At 47.7% G+C, this 19,612-nt stretch overlaps 2 protein-coding genes and 1 non-coding gene across 3 annotated transcripts; 1 reads left to right on the top strand and 2 right to left on the bottom strand.

Moving 5' to 3' along the window:
* Nucleotides 1-504: 504 nt before the first annotated feature.
* On the bottom strand, nucleotides 505-608 carry LOC127695632 (U6 spliceosomal RNA). The gene has a single exon (XR_007980015.1). It is a non-coding gene; the product is annotated as a U6 spliceosomal RNA (small nuclear RNA).
* A 902-nt stretch (nucleotides 609-1,510) lies between these two features.
* On the bottom strand, nucleotides 1,511-12,531 carry Rundc1 (RUN domain containing 1). The gene is made up of 5 exons (XM_052194675.1): nucleotides 11,986-12,531; nucleotides 7,345-7,503; nucleotides 5,780-5,978; nucleotides 5,163-5,273; nucleotides 1,511-3,989 (listed from the first exon to the last, which is right to left on the bottom strand). The coding sequence occupies exons 1-5, from the start codon at nucleotides 12,496-12,498 to the stop codon at nucleotides 3,124-3,126; spliced, it is 1,848 nt and encodes a 615-aa protein (XP_052050635.1). The 5' UTR covers nucleotides 12,499-12,531; the 3' UTR covers nucleotides 1,511-3,123.
* Ptges3l (prostaglandin E synthase 3 like) lies at nucleotides 12,517-19,485 on the top strand. Its single transcript, XM_052194681.1, has 7 exons — nucleotides 12,517-12,974; nucleotides 13,320-13,433; nucleotides 13,534-13,600; nucleotides 13,705-13,803; nucleotides 16,145-16,234; nucleotides 18,366-18,419; nucleotides 18,917-19,485. Exons 1-7 carry the CDS (start codon nucleotides 12,967-12,969, stop codon nucleotides 18,932-18,934), a joined length of 450 nt encoding a protein of 149 aa, XP_052050641.1. The 5' UTR covers nucleotides 12,517-12,966; the 3' UTR covers nucleotides 18,935-19,485.
* The last annotated feature ends 127 nt before the right edge of the window (nucleotides 19,486-19,612 follow it).

The raw sequence follows: 19,612 nt of genomic DNA on the forward strand, positions 1-19,612 counted from the left end.
ACAAGGACCTCTGTCCAGAGCGGTGGTCCATGGCTATAATTCCAACAGGAGGCAGTAAAAGGAAGACCAGGAAGTTCAAGGCGAGCCTCAGCTACATGCTAAGCTCAAGTCTATAAAGGCTATAGAAGACTCAAAAACAAAACAAGGCCTCCTGGTGGCACAAGCCTGCTACATACAGAGGCAGAAGGATCTCTGAGTTCAAGGCCAGCCTGGTCTACATATGGAGCTCTAGGAAAACAGACTCTGTCACACACACACACACACACACACACACACACCCCCAAGAAGCTGGAGTGCTACAGTTAGGAGTAGTCACTGCTCCTCCAGAGGACATAAAAACATGCTTACTGTTTTTTTTTTTTTTTCTTTGAGACAGAGTTTCTCTATATAGCCTTGGCTATCCTAGAATTCACTCTGTAGACCAGGCTGCCTCTGATCTGCCTGCCTCTGCCTCCCATGTGCTGGGATTAAAGGTGCCACCACCTAGTGGCAGTCCACTTGTTTTTAACTATGGAACGCTCCATGAATTTGCATGGCATCCTTGTGCAGGGCCATGCTAATCTTCTCTGTACTGTTCCAATGTTAGTGCATGTGCTGCCGAAGCGAGCGTGGCAGTCCACTCTATGCTGTCGGTCCACTGGTGAGGCTGTTGGTTTTTCGGGTGGGTGAGACCTGGAATGGCCATATAGCATGGCCCAGATATACCTCTGTATTGTCTTTTAACAGGGGCAGGGAGCATGAGTTTAGCTCCTTTTCAGAGTGAGTTCTTCCATCATTATGTGGGTTCTGGGAACTGAATCCCTAGACTATGGGATGTGGAAGCAGCACTCTGGCACAAGTGGGACAGCTCTCACCAGTGGACTTAACAGCACCAATTTTCTTTTTTCTTTTCTTTATTTGGTTTTTTGAGACAGGGTTTCTCTGGGTAGTCCTGGCTGTCCTGGAACTCACTCTGTAGACCTCAAACTCAGAAATCCACCTGCCTCTGCTTCCCAAGTGCTGGGATTAAAGGCATGTGCCACCAACGCCCGGCCAGCACCAATTTTCAGAAGCAGTGTATATACTGCCATTCACTGCAGGGCCTGATGCTATAGCCTGTGCTATAAGGTGAATGAAAATGACCAAGGCCTTTTTTTTTTTTTTTTTTTTTTGGTTTTTTGGATTTGTTTTTTTCAAGACAGGGTTTCTCTGTATAGCCCTGGCTGTCCTGGAACTCACTCTGTAGACCAGGCTGGCCTCGAACTCAGAAATCCGCTTGCCTCTGCCTCCCAGAGTGCTGGGATTACAGGCGTGTGCCACCACCACCCGGCTGACCAAGGCCTTTTTAAGAGAATTTGACCAGACACAAAACAACACAGATAAAAAACCTAGACTGCCACCAAATCCTGCTGTAATCCAGGGCAGAGAGGAAGTGGACAGTTTCTAAATAAATACTGACCTAGATTACATGGGCTGATAGGACTAGAGAGACTTAGAGAATGGAGAGGAGCTATGGGCTTTGCAGAGAAGCTACACAAAATACGAAACTTTATTAGCAATCACAGATCTGTCATCATTCATGACATTTTACAGTTATCTTTTTCCCCTGGGCTGGTGCTAAGGATTACCAGGCAACACTCTACCACTCAGCTGCATTCCAGGCCCAAACTCTGTCGTCCTTCTTGGGAAACACGAAGTCAGTGAGGCATCTCAAGTGACACACTGCTGAAGCAAGGTAACTTGTGCACTTCATGGGAACAAAGTGCAGGCGGCAGGCGGGCTCGCCCATCTTCAGAGAGTCCTGGAGCCAGGGCCCCCCCCCCCCCCCCAAGCTGTAGGATGAGGGCATAGAAGGTGACTTTCCCGAAACAGCACAGGACATAATCTGTCATTCTTTATAACTAGAGGAGTGCTGACTGAGTGTGAGGGTTACCTCAGCAGGGAGATTTCCTTCTCTTAGGCTCACATTAAAACTCCCTCAGAACAAAGGGGAATCAGAACTCATAACTTCAATTACACTGGCCCCAGGGCTCTCAAAGCTGCTTCTGATAAAGACTGTTCCCACCCTGACTATCAGGGACCTCAAGGTCAGTGTCTTCTAGAACTCTCTTATACAGCAAGTTGCTGTCATGAAAAGAATAGTGGGCACAACCCATACTTTCTAAAAACCAGACGTGGCACGGTGAGCTGGCCATTAGCTGTGTGGTAACTGACTTTGCCGGGGACACCGTGGCTGCCAGGGTCAGCTTCCTGTCTGCTTTAACATCCCCACACTGGCAGTGCATGGTGGGGATGCACCATACTGCTGGGTTCCACCTCTAGACTGATAACTGTTTATGTTTTAGATTTTATTATATTTACTTGTGTTTGGGCAGGGAGTCACATGTGCTACAGTTCATGTGTGGAGTTAAGAGGGCCGTTAGTGGCAGCTCTGTCCTCTCCTTGGTTTTTTGTTTTTGTTTTTTTTTTTGTGTGTGTGTTTTTTGTCTGTTTTTTTTTTTTTTTTAAGTTTTCGAGACAGGGTTTCTCTGTGTAGCTCCAGCTGTCCTGGAATTCACTCTGTAGACCAGGCTGGCCTCGAACTCAGAAATCCACCTGCCTCTGCCTCCCAAGTGCTGGGATTACAGGCATGCGCCACCACAGCCCGGCTTGTCCTCTCCTTGTACCACTCAGACTGACAGATGTGCGAGCAAGCATTTTTACCTGGCGGCCATCTCTCAGGCCCAACACTATTTTTTTCTTCTCGCTCTAGCCCCGCTCACTCCACTCCAAAGATTATTTACTATGTGTACACTGTAGCTGTCTTCAGACACCCCAGAAGAGGGTGTTATATCTTATTACTGATGGTCATGAGCCACCCTGTGGTTGCTGGGATTTGAACTCAGGACCTTGGGAAGAGCAGTCAGCGCTCTTAACCACTGAGCCATCTCTCTGGTCCCCAACACTAATTTTGATGAGTGTCTCTGGCACATCTTTCTAAAGTGCTAAGAGAAAAATAGGTTTTGCCTCCATTAGTTGACTACCTGAAAAGGGTCTAAAAAACTGTTTCTAACCCTTCCTCCGCTCGCTGACTTTTAATCTACAATTCTAGGATATCTACCTCTTCAGAGCAAGGTGTGTGGGGGCTAAGGTTAGGCATTCTCATCAAAAGGCATCTTTGATGTTCTTGAGCTGGCGTACAGCCAAGTCTACGGGAAGGCTGAACTTGAGGCTACTGAGGCGGCTGAGCAGGTTGAGGGCACTCTCAAAGCCCGTATGGGCCATGTAGCTCCAGGGCTGGTAATGGGGCTCGATGAGGGACCCTGACTTGCAGATGAGGTTCACCCAGGACACCAGGCGCTGTTCATTCAGCGCCATGCACACCAACGCCTTCAGTTCCGAGTCGGCGCTGCGCTTGAAAGGGTCGTGCTCTGTCAGCACCAGGTGGATGGCTGTCAGAAGGCTCTGTTTGGGGGTCACGGCAGTGTCACCCATTATAGGCAGAGCGAAGGACTGTGAGAGCTTCCGGGCTGGGGATTCCACATACGCACGGCCATTCTTGGCATGATAGTACTTTACAAAGAGCTCCCAGGGGTGCATGGCCTCAGGAGCTGAGGAGAAAGCTGGCAACAAGCAAGCAATGGGAGCCATGACGAGGCTCATCCCGGAGGAGGAGGCGTGTAGTCCATGGGCCAGCAGGTCCCTCACAGCCACTGTCAGCTCCTTCCGCACAGCCATGGTCAGCTCGTCCTTGCCTCCCAGAGAGAGGTCTTGGAGGTTGGCGGACGTGATGACATGGTCATGTGGCTGGTGTCTCAAGGCCAGCTGCTTTACTCTGTCTACTGACACTTCCAGTCTTTTCAGCAAGGGGGAGTAGTCTCTGTCTGCCTGGCCCCTCTGCCACAAGGTTTGAGGGATCTGGCCTGTGGCACAGCCCAACTGGCTAACAGCGAAGATCTGGAGCACAGCCAGCGCACGCCGCATCAGGTGCAGCCCTGTCTCCCGGACTCTCTTGGCGTCTTCTGCCTTTGCTGCTTAGAAAACAGTGACTCATTAGAAAGAGGTCAAATGACACTGGACATTCAACAAATGGCAAGCTGTGAGCAAGGCTTGCCTCAGACACCAGCACGGGTGTCACGTGAACACAAGGATGTGGCTGGACTGGCTTATCTTTGCCTGGAGATACTAGCGATAACTGAAGACAGCGTAGCTCATCCATTTCTAATGTACAATTCATTCCTGTTTTGCAAATAGGATCTTGCTATCACAGCAACCCGCATCCCTTAGCTTCTCTACTGGGATTTCAGGTAGGCCTCAAACAATCTTCCTGCCTCAATTTCAGAAGTGGTAAGATCACAGCTGTCTGCCACCAAGCTCAGCTTTTTCTTTTTTCTTTCTTTCTTCTTTTTTTTTTTGGTTTTTTGGATTTGGTTTTTTTCAAGACAGGGTTTCTCTGTATAGACCTGGCTGTCCTGGAACTCACTCTGTACACCAGGCTGGCCTCGAACTCAGAAATCCGTCTGCCTCTGCCTCCCAGAGTGCTGGGATTACAGGTGTGCGCCACCACCGCCCAGCTAAAACACTTTTTAAAAAAGATTTATGTATTACTATATGTGTAAGTACACTGTAGCTGTCTTCAGACACCAGAAGGGGGCGTCAGATCTTGTTACAGATGGTTGTGAACCACCATGTGGTTGCTGAGATTTGAACTCAGGGCCTCTGGAAGAGCAGTCACTGCTCTTAACCACTGAGCCATCCCTCCAGCCCCAAGCTCAGCTTTTTTGTTTTCACCTCAGGATTAACCCTGGGGCTCTAGGAACCCATTTATATTAGGTGTGCACCGGACCACTAACATCTCCTCCCTCCCATTTCTTCCCAAGACCCAAGCAATCATTAATTTTTCATCTGTGTGTGTGTGTGTGTGTGTGTGTGTGTACATGCATGTATGCAAATGGTCATAAGGTCAGAGGACAAGTAGAGGAGTCAGTTCTCTCATTCTACCATGCAGGTCCCAAGGAGCCAGCGCATGTCTCAGGCTTGGCAGTAGTGCCAACACCCGCTGAGCCGGCCTTACTGCCCCTTCTTTGTGCCAAACAGGCAGGCTCTCCATATGTAGTCCAGACTGGCCTGGAACTCGCCATCCTCCTGCCTCCACCTTGCACTTTCTGCTTTTGTAGCCTGTGCGTCCTCAGAGCCGCACTTACCTTTGCCGGGTCCTTGGGGCAGTGAGCCCGCTCTGGTGGAGCCGAGTCCTGCCTTCCCGCCGGCTCTGCACTCACAGTGTCCACCTGTCTGCAAGGGGCTTCCCACCTCATCTGTCAGCACAAGTTACAAAAGCAAGGCATGTATTTACCCTCTCAGAGTAGATTCTTAAAGGGAGAAGAATAGTTAATAGTGTCTCCTATATAATCAGAATTCTATAAATTATTGTGTTTACTGTGTGAGAGGGGTCTGGTACAGCACAGTTCGCTATGTAAATGAGGAATGAATCATCCCAGTAAGACCAAGCGGGGAGGAATCTGCTCAGGGCCACGAGGCCAGCAGTGGACCTGAAAGTCCTTCAGATCATGTTCTTCCCATCCTACTGTGGCATACATGAGAGGACCCACTCTGTAGGCCACCCTGGAACTCACACTATATAACAGGCTGGCCTATAACCCAAATCTGCCAGCCTCTGCCTGTCTGAATTCAGGGACTGATTAAAGGTATGCCCCACCATACCCACTTCGAGTCTCTTAAATACGGTGGGAACCGGCCCCGGAGATAGAGGTTCTCAGTCCACACTGTCTGCCTTCGCCTCCCCTCCCTGCAGCTCTCTGACCTTGGATGAAGCTGATGAACATCTCCAGGTCCCGGATCTGGGTTTTCAGCTGCTCCACCAACTGTTCTTTCACCCGAGCTGGGTTGACAATCTGAGCCACCGCTGCATCCACACGTTGACGAAGCTCCTCGGTGGACAGGGAACTGATGTCCTCATTCAGGTTCATGTCCAGTTTCTTTATTAACTCATCGATGATCACCTATCAAGACCACAGCAACGAATGTACCCTTCACCGTTCTCAGGCAGAGGGCAAGGGAGGACAATCTTAGCAAGACTACTGTGTTTAAAGGTAAATAAAACCTCCCACTTCAGGACAAACTGATGCAGCTGCAGGTAAGACAGGCTGAGATATGGCTCAGCAGATAACAGTGCCTGCTACATAAGCCCAGTGACCTGAATTAGACCTCAGAGCCCACATAAAGGTTGAAGGAGAGAACATGTGCTGTGAACCTGTACATATACTCATACAGGAAATTAAGAAGAAAGACGGTGACACAGAGACTCTTCTGAGTCTCTTCTCCTTCCAGAGCAACAAGAAGCCTCAGCTCAGGCTGGGGATGAGGCTGTTTGTGGAGCGCCTGCCTAGCACATGCTCTCTGGTGCCATATAAGGCAGATGGGAAGCTGAACACCTGCCATCTAAGCACTTGGCAAGCTCTTGGCGGGAGGATCAAAGTTCAAGGTCATGCCTGACTATACAGGAGGCCAACCTAGGCTAGATGAGGCCTGCCTCAAAAACAAACAAAACAAAACAATACTTAATTCCTTTAGGTCAGAAGTGGTACCGCTCATGCAGTGTGAATTAACAGGCCAGTAGTAGGCTTTCACCCAGCAGAAGGGCGAACGATCCAAAGTGGCTAAAGAGCCAATAGCCTCACGTTTGGGCTGGAGAGATGGCTCAGCGGTGGTTAAGAACACTGCAGTCTATCACAGGACCAGGGTTCGGTTCCCAGCACGCACATGGCAGCTCACAACCTCTGTGACTCAACTTCAGCCTGCCATCATCTTCTGATTTCCATTGGCAGTTGCTTGATATCCTTGATACACAGATGTATAAGCGGGGAAAATAATCATATACATAAAATAAAAATAAAGAAAATCCCCAGAGCTTCATATTTACTTTCTCTAAGGGCTTCTGAGTGAACATATACTTATTCTTTCCCCCTAGACAGGGTTTCTCTGTGTAGTCCTGGCTTTCCTGGAACTCACTCTGTAGACCAAGTTGGCTCAAGCTCACAGAGATCCTCCTCCTCCTCTTCCTCCTTCTCCCGTCTCTGCATCCCAAGTTCTGAGATTAAAGGCATGCACAGTCACCATCTGCCACTCATTATGTCTTAATTTCTCATTTTTTTCTTGATGAGAATAAATGATAGAGGAACTTTGGAAGGAAGGGAGCAAGGAAGAGAGACTGGTTCCAGGAAGTAGTAAACTTTTCTTTTGATTTGGACCCTGGGTTCTCAGTAAGGCCATGGGGGAAGTGCACTGGGGAGAGGCTACACAGGAATACCACCAGCACAGACATATTGAGCATGAGAAAAGCCCAAGTCGCCTGTGATGTCTGCTCACCCGCTGTCTTTCCAAGACCACTGACTGTGGCAAGGAGTCATAACTACCCTCCTGATAGGCGAATGTCTCTAGGTCGTCAAGCTGGGTCTTGAGCTGCAGAATCAATTCTTTCTGCTTCTCCCTCTGGGTTTCCAGGCGCTCCCGTTTTTCCTGTTCACTCTGTAATGAGAAAAATACTTGGGTCTATTTTCCAGAAGAGGGAAATAAGACTCCCAGGCCAATAATGACCAGGGAAATATATAAGGCTTCAACAAACAACAGACAAGGCAGGCTCAGCAGTAACAATGTACTTCACCCAGGACATCTGATTACACCTGTGTTTTCATTTCCAACAGATACAAACACAATGAAGCCTTTTGCTAATAGGCTTGTTGTTTTGCAAAGGGCTAGTCAGGAGAGAGAAAACTTAGGTAAGATGGCCTCCAGGAGTTAAAGGTGTCATCTTGCATGGTCAGTCAACACAGCATAATTCCTCACTACTCTGTGCAAACCAATCTCTGCACAGCTGTCTGGAGGAATGAGCGAGGAGTGGTGCCTTGTGAAGACTCGAGGATCAGAGGCTCATGTCCCACATAAGCTAGAGAGCTGGTTTGAGGGTAAGCTACAAGAGACTCTGTCTCAAAAGGCAAAGTCTGTGGTCTGAGGATAGAGAAAGGCTTTGCATATATAGAAATCAACCAGTTTTATGAAATTGCAAAGCTAACCTTGGAAAGGTTATAGCTATTTCTGTAAAACTGGAAACAATGAAATATAAGTGCCTGAGGCATAGAAATACAGAAGCCAAGGTACAGGGATGGGACATTAACAGTGTGGTGTGTGGGTGTGTCTTGGGGGGGAAATTTCTGAGAACTTCTGTCTCACTGCCAGCTACCGAGTAGCTTCTGTTAAATGAGGCCTGCCTCATTTACAGGGATCAAGCCATGCCAGCATATTCTTAGATACTGGGTCTTTATCATTTTGAGTACAAAAACCAAAGAAAAAGCAAGCCAGATGTGATATGTACACCTGTACGCCTCAGTGAGTTTCGGGCTAGCCTGGGCTACATATACAGACTCTGTCTTAACAACCACCACTGAAAAAAACAACCAAGCCATGCAGTGGTGGCGCACGCCTGTAATCCCAGCACTGGAGGGGCAGGGGCAGGTGGATTTCTGAGTTCAAGGCCAGCCTGGTCTACAGAGTGAGTTCCAGGACAGCCAGGGCTATACAGAGAAAGTCTGTCTCAAAAAACAAAACCAAAAAAAACCAAAACAAAAAACCAAACAAACAACCAAAACAACAAAACAAACCAAAAAAAGCGCAGAGGCACTAAACCACTCATAGGCATAAGGCTGCATTTTAAACTGGGATCTACACAGTATTAAAGTTAGCCTAACAGTAGTACTTACCAAGCCCTCAAGAAGCAAGGTAGGAGAGAGAAAAGACAAGAAAAACCAAAGAATTACATTTTCGCTCGACTTCTTAAAGAGCAATCCCCTCCCTTTAGCTTTGTTGAATGTGAAAGACGCCTCAGGACACGCCCCAGTCCTTCAGGAGGATGCACCCCAGTCCTTCCCAAGTGCTGCTGTTGTTTTCCACAACCCCATTCTTTTTCTCAGCTACTAACTAAGCCTCCAATGGAAGCTTTCCCTGGTTTTTTCCAGGAAGAACTTTCTTCCTCTGAATTGTGTACACTTAGTCATCAGAGTGTTTGTTTAGTACCTGTCTCTACTAATCTACAAACTCCTAAAGGGCCTTGACTTTTGATCTACAATACACCTAGAACTGTGCCCAGTATGGGGTGAATTCTCAGTATGTATTTCTTTTCCTTAAAAAACAGCTTTAAATTTTTATTTTGGGCTGGAGAGATGGCTCAGCGGTTAAGAGCACTGACTGCTTTTCCAGAGGTCCTGAGTTCAATCAAACCCCAGCAACCACATGGTGGCTCACAACCATCCCTAATGAGAAACAAGTAAGAAACCTATGAGCTAGTTGGGGGGTGGGGGGGATGATGAGGTGGGGCCGCTGGAGAGAGTGGGGCCAGAGCAAGAGGGAGAATGGAAAGAGGGAAAAAGGAAAAAAATTATGTTATGTTTATGGATGATTTGCCCACATGGATGTCTGTGTACTGCATGAGTGTCTGGTGCCCACAGAGGCTAGAAGAGGGAGGGTGTCCAATTACTTGAACAGGATTAATAGACAGTTGTGAGCTGCTATGTAGATTCTGGGAATCAACCCTGGGTCCTCTGCAAAAGCAGCCTGCTCTTAACCACTGAGCCATCTCTCCAGGCCTCATTACACATGCCTTGTGTGGTTTTTGACTAAATTGGGTACAGAACAACACATTCCAAATAATGAACTGGGGGAACTGTCTAATTAGCCAAAAGAGAAAGAAACAAAGACATAATCCTTTTATGAAGCCAATGAAGAAAGAAACCAGCTATAAATCCTGATTTGTTTCCATGACTACACCTGGCAAGTCTGTCACTCACTGTCATCGTTACAGCATATTTGCTGGGATTACGCAAACACATTTATCAGCAAGACCAATAAGTTCTGGGGCAAGGCAGGAAATAATAGGTTTAATGGCCCCTGGTTCTGGAAAGACTCAGTGAAACAGTATTCGGCAAAACCAGAACGGGGAAGTGGGAAGGGGTGGGTGGGAGGACAGGGGAAGAGAAGGGGGCTTACGGGACTTTCGGGGAGTGGGGGGGCTAGAAAAGGGCAATCATTTGAAATGTAAATAAATTATATCGAATAAAAATAATAATAATAGGTTTAATGTCCAGTACACATTGAGATTAAGTTGAAGAGACTGGGGAGATAGCTAACTTGGTAGTGTGCCTGCCTCGCATGCACTAGGTGCTGGGTTCAAACCCAAGCACTGAATAACTGGGGATGGTCCACGTGCCTATAATCTCAGTATCCAGAAGGTGGAGGCAGGACGATGAGAAATTCAAGGTCAGGAACACCAAGGCTGATGGTGGCTTGTGTTTGATGTCTAGAACTCCCATTCTAAGGAGAGAACCAATTCCTGAAAGTTGTCTTCTGACCTCCACCTGCAGTGTATGACTCCAGCACTGTGCTCCTACACACATACATACATAAACACACACACACACACACACACACACACACACACACACAAACAAACTTCAAGATTATTCCATAGCAAGTTCTGGGCCAGAGAACCTGACTTTAAAAAAAAATCAATAATGATAATTTAAAGGGCTGAGAACAAAGCTTAACTGGTGACAGAGTGCTTGCCTACAACATGCAAGTTACTGGGTTCTGCCCCCAAGACTGTCCCCTTTGCCTTTCAAAACAGAAAAAGTAAATCATTGTGCCCAAAAATGCCACCCACTCAGGTTCTGCCTGTTCAGATGTCAGTGTATGTACTTAACAATACAGCTGCCGGGTGGTGGTGGCTCACGCCTGTAATCCCAGCACTTGGGAGGCAGAGGCAGGTGGATTTCTGAGTTCGAGGCCAGCCTGGTCTACAGAGTGAGTTCCAGGACAGCCAGGGCTACACAGAGAAACCCTGTCTCAAAAAAAAAAAAAAAAAAAAAAAAAAAACAATACAGCTGCTTAATCAACAGAGCACAATGTTTTATGGTATTACATTTTTTCTGAAAGTGACAATAAACAATAGAGACAGTACCACAATAGACAATACCACGTCTGCATAGGACCTTCCACATCGTTCACTACAGGACTGGGCCTGGCCGCTTTCTAAGTCTGGCGACTTGTGGTTGACAGCTCCTTGTGCAAGGAGATATGGGTATGAGAAGGAGGGAACGGGAAACCGTTCGGATCAGTCAGTATCTCCTACCAGTAAGTTTTCCTGGCTAAACCTTTTTGAGTGGGAAGAAAGCTACATGTGGACTGCAATCTGCACAACAGGAAGGGGAAAAGGTGGCCTGTCTCAAAACTTCCAGCTTCCAGACATTCAAAGTTTGTAAAAAAAAAAAAAAAAAAACAAAAACAAAAACAAAAAAACAAAACAAAAAACAAAAAACAAAACAAAACCTTCCCGTGTTGTGGTTTACGGATTTTCCTTGCTTCTTCAGCGTACAGAACAATGCACTTGTCAGTCAGAAGGCCCCGTTCTGAGAACCCCGTTATTAAGCAGGATGGTTGAGCAGTCTGAAGACATTGTTAGGACATGCTTATAATCAGGTGTGTTTCTTTCCACTGCCAAGGGATGGGGTCTGTTCACCAAACCTCTCACTGAGATAAGACAGCATAAAGATTACAGTCTATCTATATGCCAAAAAAAAAAAAATGGGGTAAGATTAATTTAAATTTCCATGGATTCCGATCCGATTCACTTCCCTTTCACTTACCACTTCTCCCGTTCCCAATGTTCATTCTATCAACAAGCGCTCAGAGCTGGAGTTATACCTCAGGATAGAGAGTGTGACACAAAAATACACTCAAGTACCTCAAGGAGTGGACAAAGTAGACGGAGGCAGCACGGTTTCCATTACCAACTGCCTTTTCAATGCTCGCCATATGTCTTTCTGCATCTTCCTAACTCTATTCTATCTTGCATACACGTACCTACAGTTCTTCCAACTCGGTCCGTGTCAGCATCTCCACCCACAAACGCCCCGCCTGCATCACCTTCATCCTCATCCGGACCTAGCAGCAGACACTCACCTGGTCCTCACCCCGAACCCGTGGCCGGTCCCCCGGCAGCACGTCGCTTTCGTCACTGCCACAAGGGTCTTCCAGCCCCTCGTAACCTAGGACGTGAGGACAGCCGCGGAAGGCAAAGTCTTCCAGCTCGCGCAGGAGCCGCTGCTGCTCCGCCGGCGCCCCGCGCACTACCTGGCGCAGGCGGAACTGCACCTGCGCGAAGTGCGAGGACAGCGCGAGCAGGGCCGAATCCAGCTGCCGCCGCTCGGCTTGCAGCCGCCGCAGCGTGCGGACAGTCGCGTCGGCAGGAGAGCCCGGAGCCGCTCCAGGCTCTTCGGCGGTCGCCGCCTCGGAGAACGTCACCGCCCCAGGACCGGCCTCGGCCACTGCCCCCACGGGAGCCCAGCGCACAGTCTCGCATGGTGGCAGCGACTCCTCCTCCTCCTCCTCTTCTTCTTCTTCCTCGTCCTTCGCCTTAGGCTCGACAGCGGTCACCACAGTTCCCAGCTCCGTTGCCACTTCCACCGTCGCCATCTTCCCGGAAACGCCGCCGCACGTCAGTTGCGCCCCCCTTGCTGCCATGGCAACGGGCTCTGGCAGGGAAGCCAGGACGGGCGGTGGGCGGGCCTTGCGCGCCTCCAATCTCGGGAGGGCCCGCCCCCTCGGGACCTCTTTAATGCATTTTGTGAATTAGACACTTTGCGTTGGAGGAGCTAGTGAATGAAACTAAGAACAAATAATGTCCTGCCTATAGGGTTCCCTGGATAAGGAGAGTAGATATTTGTATTCCTGATCTGTTTGTTTCTGGATACCCCGAGACGTAGTAAACGCTCCCAGAGTCCTACTGGAGTCCAAATCACTTTTGCAGTCAAGCCACCTTTCCCTCCCTCTCAACTCTTCCTCCTACCATATAAGGAGAGGCAGCTGCTAGGGGCCTCCTAGGATCTAAAGATAGAGGCCTTTGCTTGGGACTCCAGAAGCCACGGGGCAGCTGGAGTCGCCATGGAACGGTGAGTTTCAGGCCGCCATCGTATAGGTCCTACATACTCCCCTGCCCATTTCCCTGCAGATTTCCTGCCCCACATCTTATAGAAGCTGCTGATTCTGCCCATCAGAGCCCCAGACTCCAGGTCTCTGTTACTGTTGGTGAGAGGGGGTGTTGAGATCTGAATGTACTTCCTAACTCCTTCCCTTGTCTCTCTGAGTTTATTCTCGCCGCCTCCACCCACTCCCACCGCTCCCCTCCGTCTGGTTCGGTGGCACGATGGAGGACTCTTTCTGTCTCCTCCCTCCACCTTTCCGTATTGCCTTCAGTCTTGCCCACCCCTACCAAGCCCCACCTCCAACCTCTTCAGGCAGCCTGCCCGGACCCTGTGGTACGACAGACCCAAATATGTTTTCATGGAGTTTTGCGTGGAGGACAGCACCGACGTCAGTGTGCTCATTGAAGACCACCGCATTGTGTTCAGGTAGTAGCCTCCCCCTGTGGACTGGCGTCTCAAGAACTGTTCCGATCCTCCCGGTGTCTCAAGAACTTGCTGTCTCTCTCTCTCTCTACTGTCTCCTTAGCTGCAGGAATGGTGATGGAGTGGAGCTGTACAATGAGATTGAGTTCTATGCCAAGGTGAACTCCAAGGTGAGGGCAGGGTAAGGATAGTCATATCTGGACAAGAAAGGCTGGCCGAGCCTGGAGACTGGAGGTTTATCCTAAAAAAACAAGGCGGTCTGTCTGTCTGACAGGACTCCCAGGATAAGCGCTCTGGTCGCTCCATTACTTGCTTTGTGAGGAAATGGAAGGAGAAGGTGGCCTGGCCTCGTCTCACCAAGGAGGATATAAAGGTGAGTGTGTGGGGAGTGGTCTACTGCTGTGCTCTCTCTGTGCACCCAGGCATCGCAGTTATATCTGGAGTGGCATTTGCCTGCTCTCCAAACCCTATAGAGGGAGTCCTCTGGGCTCTCCCAGTTATTCTGGAATCTATGTATTTCCTCCTAGTCTAGAAGCCTCTGTCAGGGTTTGTCTGTGTTTGCTATTGTTTTTGAGTCAGGCTCGTTCTTCTTTGCATAGACTGGCCTTGAACTTGCCCTCCTTCTGCCTCAGCCTCCTGAACATTGACATGACAAGTGTGTGTATGACGTTACAGGCATTACCGTGCCCGACTCTGTTGTGTATTTTCTGTCTCGTTTCTAAGCCACTCTTTGCGTGCTCCCGGTGCGCTCCTGTTAAACACGACCTTTCTCATGCTTACGACCCTTCCACAGCAGCTACTCCTCCAAAACCTGAAAGCTGGCCATTTGCTGACTGAATCTCGATCTTACATTTATTTAGTAGGGTTTTTTAAAAAAATATTTATTTTATGTGGATGACTGTACTACCTTCATGCTCACCAGAAGACAGCAGCAGATCCCATTACAGATGGTTGTGAGCCACCATGGGGTTGTGGGATTTGAACTCAGGACCTCTGGAAGCACAGTCTTAACTGTTAACTCTTAACTGCTGAGCCATCTCTCCTGCCCCTAGTTAGTAGTTTTTATACAGTTAAAAAATTATTCTGACCCTGGCGGTGATGGCGCACGCCTTTAATCCCAGCACTCTGGGAGGCAGAGGCAGGTGGATTTCTGAGTTCGAGGCCAGCCTGGTCTACAGAGTGAGTTCCAGGACAGCCAGGGCTACACAGAGAAACCCTGTCTCGAAAAACCAAAAAAAAAAAAAAAAAAAAAATTATTCTGAAAGGCTAGACATATGACTGTTAAGAGCACTGGTTGGGGGGCTGGAGAGATGACTCGGCAGGTAAGAGCACTGACTGCTCTTCCGAAGGTCCTGAGTTCAGATCCCAGCAACCACATGGTGGCTCACAACCATCCGTAAAGAGATCTGATGCTCTCTTCTGGAGTGTCTGAAGACAGCTACAGTATACTTAGATATAATAATAAATAAATCTTTAAAAAAAAAAAAAGAGCACTGGTTGATCTTGTAGAGAACCTAAGTTCAACCAGCAGTTCCCACAATGGTGGCTCACAGCCATCTGTAACTCCAGTTCAGAGAGAGCTAACACCTTCTTCTGATTTCATGGGCACATGGTACATACACCTACATGCAGGCAAAACATTCAGACACATAAGATAAAACAAATCTTAACAATTATATTGACTGGCTATTGACATTTGTAATTTTTTATTTGTTGCTGACATTAAAAACATGTAGAAGCCGGGCGTGGTGGACATTAAAAACATGTAGAAGCCGGGCGTGGTGGCACACGCCTGTAACCCCAGCATTCTGGGAGGCAGAGGCAGGCAGATTTCTGAGTTCGAGGCCAGCCTGGTCTACAGAGTGAGTTCCAGGACAGCCAGGGCTACACAGAGAAACCCTGTCTTGAGAACAAACAAAACAAACAAACAAACAAAAAAAACCCAAACAGCATGTAGATTATGGGGCAAGTGAGATGGCCCAGCAGGTAAAGGTGCTTGCTACTGATCTGAGTTGGAGGCTCAGGTCCCACATCCTAGAAGGAGAGAGTCACCCTCTACAAATGTGACATCCATTTGTGTGTAAAGTGACACGCTCCGTCCAATAAATAAATAAATAAATAAATAAATAAATACTATTTTAATGTTTTAATTGTAAACTATGAGGCTGGAGAGATGACCCAGTTTTTGGTTTTGGGGGGTTCTCTCTTTCTTTTTTGGTTTTTGGTTTTTCAAGATAGGGTTTCTCTGTGTAACAGCCCTGGCTGTCCTAGAACCCAATTTGTAGACCAGGCTGGACTCAAACTTGGAAATCCATCTACCTCTGCCTCCAGAGTGCTGGGTTTAAAGGCGTGTGCCACCACACCCAGCTAGAGAGCCCCAGTTTTTCAGAGCAGGGGCTGCTCTTCCATAGGACTCAGGTTCCATTCCCAGCCCCCAGCCACTGCAACTCAGAAGTCTCACTTGGTTGAGTCCCAGGATGTCAACCACCCCAGTCCATCAGCCCTTGGAAGGTAGAACTCTGTGCTTTTTCAGACCCTGAGTTTTTGGAGTTGGTGTTGGTACCAAGTTGGTTCTGGTGAACATGTGTGGATGCACGCACCTTGGAGGGCAGGGTGGGAGCACCGTACCACACGGACCTGTCCTCGGAGGTCCCCACCTGTGCACACCCCTACTCTGTCCTCCCTGCTGTGACGATCTGTGCTTCCCCTTACAGCCTGTGTGGCTCTCTGTGGACTTCGATAACTGGAGAGACTGGGAAGGAGATGATGAGGTGGAGCTGGCTCAGGTGGAACAGTATGCAGAGGTATGGAACACAGCACCTGCTGGAGATCTTAATCATCCTGTGTCTGGCTGCACATCTTAGCTGGACAGTTATCAAGGCCCAGACAGGGATATTGGAACTCCCTCAGCAGGCCACTTGCCGGTGCTAACATCCTGTATATTTGATTCATTGCATATTTAGCAAAAAATGAGAGAAATTAGTATTAGTGAAATTTAAACGAAAAATATTAAAGATATATTATTTTATTTATTTACTTTTGAGACAGGATCTTAACTATGGTGCTTTGGGTGGTCTGGAACTCACTCTGTAGACTAGGCTGGCGTCAAACTCAGAGATCTACATCTGCCTCCCAAGTGCTGGGCTTAAAGGTGTGTTTCACCATGCCTAGGATTATTTTTATTTATATGTGTCTGTGTGTATGTGTGTGTTAGACCCCTGGAGTGGGTGGTTGTGAATTGTCTAATGTAGGTGTTGGAAATAAGACTTGAATCCTCTGGAGGAGAAGCAGATACTCTTAGTTTTGACCCATCTTAAAGCAAACAAACAAATAAACCAAAAAACCAGCCAGGCAGCAGTGGTAGCGGCAGTGGTGCATGCCTTTAATCCCAGCACTCAGGAGGCAGAAGCAGGCAGATCTGTAAATTCAAGGCCAGCTGGTCTGCAGAGTGAGTTCTAGGACAGCCAGGGCTACACAGAGAAACCTTGCTTTTAAAAACCAATAAATAAATAAACCCAACAACTTAATACATTTTCTTTCTTTGTTTGCTTATTTATTTATTGGGGGGGGGGAGGTGTCAATGCACACAAGCCACGGTATCCATGTGGAGATCAGAGGACGCATTTTGGGAGTCTGTTTTCTATGCCTAACATGGAGGCCCCAGGAATTGTACTCATGTCCTCGGGCTTGGCCGCAGCTACCTATCATATTGAGCCATCTTGCCAGCCCATATTAGTAAGATTCTCACAGCCTCACTTACTGTTTGTAGAGTAGTGTTTGCATCCAGTAAAAATGTAACAAAACCTCTCCCACCTCTCTATAATTCTTGTTCTCTTCTATGATTCTAGATGGTTTTCCTAAGCTAGAAAAGTTAATAGGAATCTAATAGTAACTATAACTTAATCGAATAAAACTCACAAGTCACTGGTTCCCCATAGACAACACCTGCCACGTGTGATTTGGCTTTAGAAGACCAGAAACTCCTGTGAAAAGACTCACAGAGCCAGACTTTGACTGACAGGGAGGGTTCTTTCTGAGTGTGTTCAAATTGATTTTTTTTTTCTTTGTGAGATTCAGTCTTCCTATGTAAATGCTAAGATGATTGGTCTGTGACACCCACTTTAAATTTAAATTAGGTTTTGGGTTTTGTTTTTTGTTTTGTTTTATTTTGTTTTTGTTTTGTTTTGGTTTGGTTTGGTTTTTCGAGACAGGGTTTCTCTGTGTAGTCCTGACTGTCCTGGAACTCTGTAGACCAGGCTGGCCTTGAACACAGAAATCTGCCTGGCTCCCAAGTGGTGGCGTGTGCCACCACTGCCCAACTAGGTTTTTTTTGTTTTGTTTTGTGTTTAAGTTATTTCATTTGGTTCGTTTGTTACTTGTTTTATCATGTGTGTGTGTGTGTGCCTAAGTAAGCTTCTGTGCACGAAGTTGAGGGATGAGTCTGAAAGCAGTCACTGCCTGATGAGGTGCTGGGAACTGAACCCGGTTACACTGTAAGAGCAGGGGGTGCTCTTAACCATCGAGTCATCTCTCTAGGCCCTGCACTCCCTCCCCTCACAGAGATCTACCTGCCTCTGCCTCCTGGGTGCTGGGATCAAAGGCGTGTGCTGCCACTACACATGGCTGGCCCTGGTGCTTTTGAGACAGGGTCTCTTGAAGCCAGAGCTGACCTTAAAGAACTTCCTATGTAGTGAGCTGAGGCTGGCCTTGAACTCCTGACCTTCCTGCCTCCAAGTTATAGTATTTGCAATCTAGTGCCAACATACATACCCTGTCTGAGGTTAACTTTTGTTAAGCTACCAGGTGGCAAGTGGTCTTAACTGTTGAACCACAAGCCCAGCGCCCCCTCGCAGGGACTATTCTTCCATCTCTACTAATATTCAGACTGCTCTTTCCTCACCCCTCCTCTCTTGTGATTGTTTCTTTTCCTATTAGCTTTTGAACAAGGTCAGCACTAAGAGGCCTCCCCCTGCCATGGATGATCTGGACGTAAGTAATACCTTCCTGAGATCTTTAATCTTCCTTTTAGCCTTTACAAATAACACATTAGAGCTGGGTACAGCTCACTGGAAGAGTGTTTTCCCACCATGCGCAAGACCCGCGATCCAAAAAGGAAGAGGAGGGGAAAAAACCCACAAACACATAAGAATGTGTATCCCATTCTCTAGTACACAGAGGTTCTCTGCATGTTCTGAGTTTGACACAAGGTTGAGTGTCCTCTAAGCCTCCCCCTCCTTCCTCCCCATCCCAGAACACACCGGCTCTGATAAGTGTCTGCAAATCTTTAGAGCAGTGACACCATTTGGAATCCTCAAAACAAGGGAAGCACAATAGAGCCCTGTTCGTTGAGTCCTGGCGCTTTAACCTCATTCCCCAAAGTTAGCCTCCTAAAAGATGTGACTTGGGATTTCAGGAGAGCAGGGGGAGTGAGCAGCATCTGTGAAGGTCACCATAGAAACCACAGGTGCTTTGTCTTCTCTTTCCAGGATGATTCTGACAGCTAACTAGCTTTCTGTGATGGTGGACCGGGGAGGAGGCGGTAGCTACCTTCTGTCATGCTGAAAAGCTAGGATGGGGCCTTCTTCAACTACTTCGTTATGCATCAAGATCCACAGAGACCTCTGAACCTTTCCAGAAGCTCTTTCTGAAGGGTCCCTCTCCATGTGTTAGGTCTTCTTCCTGGGCTCCTGAGCGTGGTCCTGCATCAGATGGACTGGGAAGCTAACTGCTGGGGCTGACTTCCTACTGACTTGACTTAGAATCTGTGCTTGGGATGCTTGGGGTTTTGGACATGTGTTCATATGTGGTAAAGCAAAGGCCAAAGAAGAAAGAGATTATAATAAATCCTAGGAATGATCCTCTCTTTCCTTCTTGCGCTTCCTTTCCTTCCCTGTGGAAAGCCCCATCTTTCTCCAGAGCTTCTGGCCACTTCTGCAGTAGGAAGATGTAACATAAATTTTGTATCACCCAGGTTGCTATATAGACTTCATCTCACCCAGATAGTGTCCTGTACCTCTGTGGTGAAGAGTATATAATGATGTTTTGTTTGTTTGTTTGTTTGTTTGGTTGGTTTTTTTTTTTTTAGAAAATGAGAGTTTGGTCCTCAGTGGCTCACAACCACCTGTAACCTGGTGCACATACACATAAGTAAAAATAATATTTTAAAAATCCAAATTATCGCT

This window comes from Apodemus sylvaticus, chromosome 10 (assembly GCF_947179515.1).
Source record: "Apodemus sylvaticus chromosome 10, mApoSyl1.1, whole genome shotgun sequence".
NCBI lineage: Eukaryota > Metazoa > Chordata > Mammalia > Rodentia > Muridae > Apodemus > Apodemus sylvaticus.